This window comes from Nicotiana tomentosiformis, chromosome 2 (assembly GCF_000390325.3).
Source record: "Nicotiana tomentosiformis chromosome 2, ASM39032v3, whole genome shotgun sequence".
Taxonomy (NCBI): Eukaryota; Viridiplantae; Streptophyta; class Magnoliopsida; order Solanales; family Solanaceae; genus Nicotiana; species Nicotiana tomentosiformis.
The window spans coordinates 143,808,341-143,819,017 of record NC_090813.1 but is presented as its reverse complement, the minus strand read 5'-3'; the positions used below and the strand labels follow the sequence as shown (position 1 = coordinate 143,819,017).

Genomic DNA, 10,677 nt, shown 5'->3' with positions numbered 1-10,677 from the left:
TAAATCAACTGAAATTGTAGTTATTAATTTTTTTCTTTTTAAAACTAGCTACTAGGTAGGAAGTTCTAATATTTAAGTCCTAATCAGTGACATAAATTCAAGAAATCTACGACATTAACAAAATATGTCATATTTGTTTAGAGATTCTTCCATATAATTGGGTAAAATAGAAGCGATAAAACTAATACTATCCTAATGACCAAGTTTGTGCTATCATTAGTTTAAGGCTTTAAGGATCTTTTCAAATTTTCGAGAAGTGTTTAAAGTAATAATATCATATAACTATAATTTATTTCATATTATTTTTAATGTGAATTATAGATATGAAATATAATATATATTTTTATATTATATTTGAATTACTTTTCTATTCAAATAATATATTTTTTATTTATCTTTTTGTATATTATTTTAAAGTTACACTCAATAATTAGAAGAAATAGCTAATAAATATTTAAGTATATAAAAGAGAGGAAGAAAAAGAAAGTTATTGGCGAAAGTTAATACCAATAATGATTCTACAAATACAATTATACCAAAGTAAAATGTCAGATCAAAATTTTTAGTGGATAAAATTATAATTATAGTTAAATATGTTTAAAGATTGAGATGACATAATATTAAGAATTTGAATCAACAAGTTTAATATTAAAAAAATGAGTAAAATTTTGCATTAATTGATTAACAAGAGAATTCAATTCATTTTTTTCCTTCTCAATTCATCTTTAAGTAAAATTATTTTGCAATTTGACAAAACTCTTGGCATAATTGCTTTAACATTAGAGTAAGTCTCATGAGAACTACTAAAATTAAATAATCACTAATTTTGTGTAACACACACATATAGTCGACAATGTTTTTTTAAATGCACTGATTGGGTACATGTACCACCACTAGATATGTATCCAAATTTCCTTCTAACAAAAAATCTGTATCCAAATTCAAACATTTAACTCTTAAAAACAAAACAACTTATCCATCCCAAATAAAATACGAAAAAAGAAAAAGAAAGGAAAAGAAAAACAATTATGCTTTTCTCTAACATTATTTTCTCCAGTCCAAACAACCATTATACTAGTACTAGTACTAATACTAGGGTTTAAGCTTCAAAGATTTTTAGTTTGCCTAAAACCCTTGTGAAGTTGGGTCCGGCGAAATCATGGCTGCTGTGGAGATAGACCTTGGGAAGCTTCCATTTGACATAGATTTTCATCCATCGGATCACCTCGTTGCTGCTGGTCTCATCTCCGGTGACCTCCTCTTGTATGTTCACGTCACAAACTCTCTGCTCTTAGATCCAACTAGTTTGTAATTGAGTTTTAGTTGATTAAATTAATTGGTTTTGGGTTGCGCCAAACAATGAAAGTTTACTGAAATTTATCTGTCTTCTGCAGGTATCGTTACATTGCTGATTCTCCGGCCCAAAAGTATTAATAAAATTCCCCCTTTTTTCCTTCTTATCTTCTTTCAGTCCATTGTTGGATGGTTTTGGTTAATGGTTTATTCTGAATTGTGCAAATGTGTTTTTTTGGTTTGTTCAATAATAGGTTGTTAGAAGTTAAAGCTCATAGTGAATCATGTAGAGCTGTTCGGTTTATCAACGAGGGCCGTGGTAATTTATTTAAACATACCCTGCTGGTCCTTTTTTAGTTGTTTGTAATTCGAATACGTGTTCTTTTTCTTGTTGGTTAAAGTATTTGCTTGCCGATGACCCAGAGGTGGATCCAGGATTTGAACATTATGAGTTCTGGATTGTCTCATAACTGGATTTTAGGACAGTGACTTCAAGTGCTTTTAATTTGTGTTGTGAATTTAATTTTTCATACATATTTAGTGGATTTCTTAGCACATATTCAGGGTTTGAGCTAAAGCTACTAGGTTCAACAGAATCCATATCTCAAAGCCTACACTTGCCCCTGCAACAACTTGTGCAAATTGACATCCTCTATCATTTGGACAACCAACACTAAAATGAACTAGGGAACTCTCATTTTCCAGCACCTCTACTTTGACTTTGGTAAACAGAGAACCAAGGTATTCAATTTTGGGGGGGGGGGGGGGGGTGGGGGTGAACTCTTGAGCCAGATTTTTGTTTGGTTCTATCACTTCGGTTACTTTCTTGTTCCGTTTGCTTCAATGTAGTGGTTACTGCTAATTTGATTTATTTCTGCTTAAACCGAATACGGGTACAGCAATTGTGACGGGATCTCCGGATTTTTCTATTCTTGCAACGGATGTTGAGACCGGCACAGAAATTGTTCGCCTGGAGAATTCCCATGAGTGAGTTCTATAACTTAAGTGTTAGTGATGACATGTAATAGCTTCGAGTTAGACATTTATTAAAAATATTGCTCTTTAGACGTTCTCATAGAAAGGTCACTTTTGGATTCAGGGCTGCTGTTAATCGAATAGTTAATTTGACGGAGTCAACTATTGCTTCTGGAGACGATGACGGATGCGTTAAGGTGAAATCAGTGTATTGATTTTTTTTTTCCTAACCGAAGAAGGCTAAGTTAATTGAGGATTCTAAAAATATAAATGCTTTTTGGTTCTCTTCAAGTTGGGAATTTTGAAGTTATTAGTAAACTAGTCAGCATTCTGTCATTCACTATTTAACTTGACTGAATAACAGGAACAACAACAATAATTGCGCCTTAGTCCCAAACAAGTTGGGTTTGGCTATATAAATACTCGGACTATGTTACTCCATTTTAACTCATCTCATGTCAATATTATGCTTATACAAATAGAATCTCTTGACTCAAACTGTACCGTTCTTGTTAAGTTGTTTGTTTATCACACAATTTTAGATTGCTTGATTTACTATCGATATAATGTAGCAATGGCTTCGAGGTGCAGACAAACTGGTCCGTTCACCACTGTTACTTCGAGTTGTACTGTCAGCAACCTTGCGAACCTGGTGCATGGAATCATAAACTTTCTCTCTTTTAAAAGGAATTTTGAATAACAAAACATTCAAGTGTTCAAGCATCGATGCCTTATTTTCTCAATACAGTGCATGTGTAAATACTGCTCCTTCACGTTCCTTACTAAAAAATTTGGCTCCTTCATGTTCATGATCACTGTTTCACTCTTGCTTTTTTTTGTTCTTCTTTAATTCTGTGGCTGAGTTATAAAGACAAATAAAAGAACAGATGTTTATGCCATAATGCTACTTATATTACAATTTAGAGCTTCATTGGTCTTTCTGAATGCCCCATCAAGATTGCAGTCAATAGTCCACATACTATCTTGAATTATTAATCTATCTTGCAGGTATGGGATACCAGACAACGCTCCTGCTGCAATTCTTTTAATGCACAGGAAGAATACATTTCAGACATTACTTTTGCAGCCGATTCCATGAAACTATTGGCAACAAGGTAATTAGTTCTCTTTCTCTCAAAAGCATGCATGCACTCAGTGGTTGTAAACTGTAACTATTTTTGAGAGATCTTTAATTAAGTGAGGATGAGGCACTCAAAGCTTTCAAAACACCCCCCCCCCCCCCCCCCCCCCACAAAAAAAAAAAAAAAAAAAAAAAAAAAAAAAACCAACACACACACACAAAAAAAAACCATCCTGTTTGACTTATCATCCTTACTAGGAGATGGCTAGATATGACTCTTTTGCTGGTTTTACCTTTGAATTTGAGTAGCTAGCATTTGCTGTATTTGTCATGTTTGTAATTAGTGGAAAGTAATACGCTGGTACTAGATCTAACTCTTTACGTGCGAGGAGGAACGAGGATTTGCAAATCTTCTGTTGGTTCAGAAGATACCACGGAATTGACATTTTCTAAGGCGATGAAAAGGAAAAGCAGGATCCTTGCTGTTCTTTTGTTAAGTCTATTTTTTGTGTACATTGATCTAATTTGCAGGCAGTTTTTAGGCTGATTTTTGTTGCTCTTTCATCCTGGACATCTTTTTTACTACCTTTTTCTCAAAAGGTGAAAGGGTTCGTGCTGTACTGTTCACTTGATGCGGTCATAATTATTAAGATTTATTTGAATTGGTTATTCCTGGTTTATGTACAATGCTAGAATTAGAGTTCAAGTGCTCCATTATTTCTTTTCCCAGTGTTCTGCTATTTTTCCCAACTGTAGGGCTTGTGTTCTAGATATTTTCTTTCAGCAAAATGTTTAACCACCAAAAATGTTAGAATGTCTTTTACGTCAGGAAAATGATAAACTTTCTCTTTATTCTGTTACGGTCGGGCTCATGTGCTGCTAACTTTGGCTCATCTTAAGCAGTTCATGCTCATGAAGTTTAATTTAAGATGTTCATTGTAATTATCTGAATTGCAAACTCTTCTCTATGTTCATTGCAATTATCTGAATTGCAAACTCTTCTCTCTTCTCTGTAGTGGCGATGGGACACTTACTGTATGCAATTTAAGGAGCAATAAGGTAATGCAATCCTTTTGGTTGCTCTTGAAATAAAAACTATATGTACTGACATTAGTTCTCATCACTTTAAAAATTGATACATCTTCCATATCTCAATTTCAGATCCAAACTCGTTCTGAATTTTCTGAAGAAGAGCTGCTTTCTGTGGTGATTATGAAGGTAATAATTATTCTGTATGTAATTTGCCTTACACTTTCTCTTGTTGAGCTTTGAAGACCATGTCTCCATGTCTTTGAATATTGTATTGTACTTGATTATCTGCATCCGATTTGCTAGGGTCAATGTGATTGTAATTCTTTTCCTTTAAATCTTTTTTTGGTCAACTTAATTCTTACTGTGTTGTGGTGATACTGTATGGGGACTCTAGAGGGTTTTTCATCTTTATGTTTCTTTATATTTTCTATTCAATTGTTATCCACAGAATACTGTCTCTAAGCATGCTTCACTCGCTTTTGGTGTATTACATTTATTTTTCCCATTTTTGTCATCAGAATGGTAGAAAAGTAATATGTGGTACTCAGTCTGGAACTCTGTTACTCTACTCATGGGGTTTTTTCAAGGATTGCAGGTATTTCTCCTATTTCTATTTCACCTCTTGAACTTCTTGTCTGGAGTTGATTCCAATATATTCCATTTCTTGTGATTTTCAGTGATCGCTTTATCGATCTATCACCGAACTCTATAGATGCATTACTGAAAGTAAGTGTCTACTGTAACTTTTTTGATTAGGGTATCTACAGTAATTTCTTTTCCCGATAAGTTAAACTTAAACTTAGCTTTATAATCATACATGGAAAACTCAAAATGTTCTTTTTCCTTCTGGATAAGCTTGATGAAGATAGAGTAATAACTGGGTCGGAGAATGGAATTATCAGGTGAGAAAACTCTCTATGGTGGTACAAGACTTGATTTTATTTGACAAATAAAATTCAAATTTATCCTTGAGACACTGTTTCTTTTTGGTGTAGTCTGGTTGGCGTATTACCAAACAGGATTATTCAGCCAATTGCCGAGCATTCAGAATATCCTGTTGAGCGTCTTGGTATGATTTTAAGTTGAAAATTTGGAATTTTGTAGTTTATATTTGACAGCTGAATCTGTATATGTGCCCATGTAATGGAGTGTTTCATTGCCAGCAGCTTTATACTTCTATACTTCACATTTCTATTTGTTGGCTTTGCTTAGATATGCATCCTTCAATAATTTGTACTTATAAGTTGTATTGACATTTTCCCATTCGTGGTGCCTTATGATGTTGCAGCTTTTTCTCATGATAAAAAGTATCTTGGAAGTGCATCACACGACCAGTTACTGAAAGTCTGTAAATATCTCTGTTATCCCCTGCAATATTGTCTTTGAAATTTTCAAGGAGATTGTGAATGTTAGGAAGTTGGACCACTAATGGTTCTGTTGCTCCTTTTTCCTTTTTACCTAGCTGTGGGATCTGAATGAGTTGCTGCAAGATTCTGCGGATGGTGAGAAGAATGATTCAGCTGCTGAAGACAGTGATACCGATGGGATGGATGTTGATGATAATGCTCCAAAATCTTCCAAAGGTATATATAATATTTCACATTCCTGAATGGGGAAATTATTCTGTCTTTCATGTCTGGTAAAGGATATGACATTTGTGACTGGAAGATATAAGGTATAGGGGTCGAAGTTCCCTACTTATTAATACAAGTTTAATTCCCAAAGCTTGTGTTTCGTCCCCTTGTCAAAGTTGTTTATATACAAGTTTCATGCCTTTTTCTTTCTGTTTCCTATAAAATAGAGTACTATATCTTAAAAAAGTTCTTTATTTCGTGAATTTTCTTTCAAATTGATTTAGGTACTAGCTTTGTTCTCTGGTGGTTGAGGGAACCGTCACGGATATTATTATCGTCATTAATGTATTCAAACAAGACATCCATGTCGCGTTGTTCATGCTTATTATTATCAATAAATATTAAAGGATTTTGAATGTGAAGGCATAAGTGTACCTTTTCTAGTCTTTACTGTTTGGTAAGTAGATAGTCTTAAGGTATTAAATTTATTAGTTCATTGACTGATGTCATTTTCAGTATTTTTATTCCATTGTTATACTAGTTCTGACACATACCGGATGAGGAACTAATAGATGAGTTCCCTAACATTCGAGAAGTACATTTTAGGGCTCCACTTTTTGTTTCTGTGAGTTTGAGAACACGGAATTGCTGCTCAATGTTGTTTGCTCTCTAACCACTTTGTAATGAACTCTGTTAACTCATAACTGGTGGAGCAAGATAACTGCTATTCTTTCAATGATCTGTAAAAGGTCTTGTTTTTTTTTTTTGCGTAACCAAGGCTCGACCTTATTACTAGACTAATTGACTACAGAATGGTAGATCTTTTTAGGTGCTTAGTGAATCACCATGACACAATAAAAATTACTCTCAACTGCCCCTCATATGTATCTCTTGCCATGTTGTCTATCCCTCTACATTGTTAAAAAAAAATAGTCTGTCCCTCAACTTTTTACTTTTGCTCTTTCTGCAGGGAGCAAGAAGAAAAATGTAAATAAAGGGAAAGATCCTGGGACTTCGAGCGATTTCTTTTCAGATTTATGATTCAATGTCTCATTGACCTTGGAAGGGCACAACCAATGGCTATTCAAGCAAAAATAGTTCATCAATTGTGTCATTTTGAGTGCTTCCTGTGTAGCTGTCACGTGAACTGGCCACTATGGATAGAAAAGAGGTATAAGTTAAAAGTGATGCTCCCTCCCCTGCTCCAGTGTTTCCTCCACATATTTTAGGAAGCTGATTAATTTGATCTGGAGGTCTCTGATGCTTCTGGAGGCTTGTATTATACAAGTTTTTGGAGAATCCAATGGTTAGCTTTAATTATTTTCTTTGAGAGATGTTGATGCGATAAGTTTTAATTCTGTTGATAGGCTTATGTAGTATGGGTGCGTTGATCTTTGGAGGAATCAATATATCCATATTTCAAATTCATGTAATGGAATCTTTAGTACCTGTAGAGAGAGGGTTTCTATCTATTGACCTCCCTCCAGATATGTATAATAGTCACATTGTTGGCTTCAAGCAAATATTTACAATCTTCAATAATAGCCCCAAGAGGGTGATACTAGATGTCTTCTTCAATAAGCATGACAGCAAGTAGGCTTTAACTTACTTGAGTATCCTAGCATCTTTAGTGTGAAGTTGCTACTTAGGTAAAACATTTTCAATAGAATTCTTAATGTTATCAGCAGAAATAGCTCAAGTACACTAAAAACAAATGAAACATTCATCTTAAATACCTTTTCCCTACGTTTAAGATGGCAGGGCAGCTAGGAGCATTGGAGCATGTTCTGGTTCATATTCCTGCGTCTAATATTACGACTAGCGTAACCTGCAGGGTGAACACAATAAAAAAGTTTGTTAGCTGTTCACTTCCCCTCCCACTACTTTTACTCAGTGCTGACTTTGGTTAATCGTATCTTTTGATTACGTTCAGCACTATCCAAATCAATGATTATTTTATGAAATCAGAATCCTCAGGTTTGATTTTATGTGATACCATTTCAAGGAAAAAAATTGAAACCCTGGAATAAAAAGATTACTCATAAATAATATAATAACCAAAGAGTGCGGTAGGATAGATAAGATCCCTCTACCGTTAACCAAATTTCAGGTCTCGACTACAAGGCACGAGCCCTAAACATTAAATAAAAAAAATTCTAGTAGGGAGTGCTTCTCCTTTGATGGGCTTTACTTGGCTCGAATCCGAATTAGATAAGACTTAAAGATGTAAATTATTTATGATTTTCCATGTGAGAAAAATAATAATCATAAATGATGTACATCTTTAAGCCATCATCTCAGTCAAATATTTCAAGTGAAAATATTAAAAATGATGCTGAATTACATAGTTTCTTAAAGAGGTATCGTATTTTAGTTCTTAGAGATTGTACTTTAAATGTTAGAACTATTATATTGTCTTCTTTTAAGAGAACAGATCTAGAAATATGAAATTACTATTCGAAATAAAGCCAACATAAAATCTTGTAACGACGTAACCACAGAAAGAAAATGGATCAAGAAAGCCAAACTAATTTATATGTGTGATAGAACGCCCTTATGCTTTCTACGGTATAAGAAATATGTTATTGCCACTAAGCATATAAGTACTGTACTTTACAAATTGTTTTGGTTACAACGAAAGAATACCAGGTATATCTCAATATTTATTACGTGTACGTCATCACTTTGCGGGATTTTTATTGTTGGATGTCATTAAAAATTCTGCAAATTGCATTTGCAATGGTTAATTCTCCCCAGTAAATTACTACTGTTACTCTATTAATTCATAAGTAAATTACTATTGTTAATTCATATGGTACTGCAGTACTTAATAGGGAATACCCAGCTTGGTAGAATAGAAACCCAAGTGACGCTACGCAAAACAGAAATTGAAATTTTAGCTATAATTTATAAACTATGAGTTACTAGATTCAATTCGGAGCATATACGATATTTACATCATCCAACAAATTCATCAACTTCCAAATGTCTTGAGATGTTCAATCTCCAGCAAGACTTCCACCTTCTTGTGAATCATTTATACCATATTTAATTTTTTGCGTCATAATAAATCAACCTTTGACCAGCCATTTTGGATTGCTCTCTCTAAAGCTTTTCGAATTGCTAGCGCTTCAGCAGTCATGTCCTTCCCTAAAAAAAAATGCCAAGTGCATGAAGCAATCGCTACAATTTGATGTCATATGCAATTAGTACTATGGCTACGGTAAGGCATGAGACTTGAGTCCACCTCGGTATTCTAATATGCTGATGCGAGGTTTATATAACGTCAGGCTCTAGCTATTGGGGTGTAGTTCTCCTCGGATTGTATCTGTGTACGGGTAAAATCGGGGATAAAGTTACACCCGATTTTTCGATAAAGAAACGAGAGGAAAGCACGAACTGACATGGCCTCGAGTAAAGCCGAGAGACTCCACGGATCAGAGACCGGGGAGGACGAATGATGCATCCGGGACCGGACACGGTCGAGCATTGGGCTCGAGCAGAGTGAAGGACCGAGACTAAGGGAAGAAACGGTTAGACAAGATAAGCGAGGGGCCGAAATATCCGCCATCAACCAGATATTACGGCGCAAATCTCGCTCGATATCAACTGCGTATCAACGTTTATCGGAAGGAAAAGATTTTTTTTACCTTATTTAGACTTGTACTAGGATTGAAACTCCCCTACTATATAAATGGGGAACCTTTTTATTTCGAAGACCACTGTTGGCACGCATATCAAAGCAATAAAGTTAATTTTTGTTCTTCAGTTATCGTTCAAAGTGTTCTTCAGCTGCTTGTTTATTAAGTTGTAATCGAGCCCGTTCCGAGGGCTGAATCAGAACCGATTTCCAAACGTCCATTGCAAAGCTAGACTTAATCATCCATTATATTTGGTTTGATCGCTCTGATTCCTGCTGATCCTAATGGTGTCCCAATTGCTGACCCGGTAGACGCTAACTCACAAGTTGCCATCAACGTCAGCCTGCCAACTGATCCCGAAAATAGCATTCGCGGTGCACCCCAGCAATCGGCTCGAGAAGCACCCAAAGGGAAAGGTGATGAAGTTAGCTTGTGATTGATTTTCGAAATATTACAAGCTCAGCAAGCAGCAATAGCATAGCTACAGACCCAAAATCACGCCCAGAACATGACCGAACCCGAGCGGGTTAGAGAAGACGCTCGAAGAGATGAACAGATTGTCGTAGAACCGGATGAGTTCGGGCCCGGAGAAACTTCTGAGGTGATAAAAATGCTCGAAGCGCTAACAAAACGGGTAGAGTCTGGTGAGAAAAAGATAGAGGCAAATGACAAGAAGGTGGAAGCTTACAATTCAAGGGTCGATCAGATCCCGGGAGCACCTCCAATATTGAAAGGGCCAGATTCCAAAAAATTCATTGAGAAACCTTTCCCCCTAAGTGCGGCACCAAAGCCAATTCCGAAGAGATTTCGGATGCCCGATATTCCCAAATATAACGGGACCACAGATCAAACGAGTACGTAACCTCCTATACGTGCGCAATAAAAGGCAATGACCTAGAAGACGACGAGATCGGGTCGGTGTTATTGCAGAAATTAGAGAAAAACTTGTCCAAAGGGGTAATGATATGGTACCATAACTTGACTCCAAATTCTATTGATTCATTTGCTATGCTTGCAGATGAATTCGTTAAAGCCCTTACTGGCACCATCAAGGTCGAGATGAGAAAATCGGACCTCTTCA

The 10,677-nt window shown here is 35.5% G+C and overlaps 1 protein-coding gene across 1 annotated transcript; it reads left to right on the top strand.

The window, feature by feature from the left end:
* The first annotated feature begins 1,071 nt into the window (after window positions 1-1,071).
* LOC104119435 (WD repeat-containing protein 55) lies at window positions 1,072-7,519 on the top strand. Its single transcript, XM_009630950.4, has 15 exons — window positions 1,072-1,263; window positions 1,395-1,427; window positions 1,548-1,612; window positions 2,193-2,280; window positions 2,393-2,465; window positions 3,277-3,383; window positions 4,366-4,408; window positions 4,511-4,567; window positions 4,900-4,976; window positions 5,059-5,107; window positions 5,237-5,283; window positions 5,377-5,450; window positions 5,670-5,725; window positions 5,844-5,964; window positions 6,926-7,519. Exons 1-15 carry the CDS (start codon window positions 1,160-1,162, stop codon window positions 6,994-6,996), a joined length of 1,065 nt encoding a protein of 354 aa, XP_009629245.1. The 5' UTR covers window positions 1,072-1,159; the 3' UTR covers window positions 6,997-7,519.
* Window positions 7,520-10,677: the final 3,158 nt, after the last annotated feature.

Excerpts from the sequence above, each read along its gene's own strand:
- LOC104119435 (XM_009630950.4), top strand. The coding sequence starts at position 1,160 with ATGGCTGCTGTGGAGATAGACCTTGGGAAGCTTCCATTTGACATAGAT. Across the intron at positions 5,284-5,376 it reads TCGGAGAATGGAATTATCAG|TCTGGTTGGCGTATTACCAA; the intron begins GTGAGAAAACTC and ends TTTTTGGTGTAG. Across the intron at positions 5,726-5,843 it reads CACACGACCAGTTACTGAAA|CTGTGGGATCTGAATGAGTT; the intron begins GTCTGTAAATAT and ends CTTTTTACCTAG.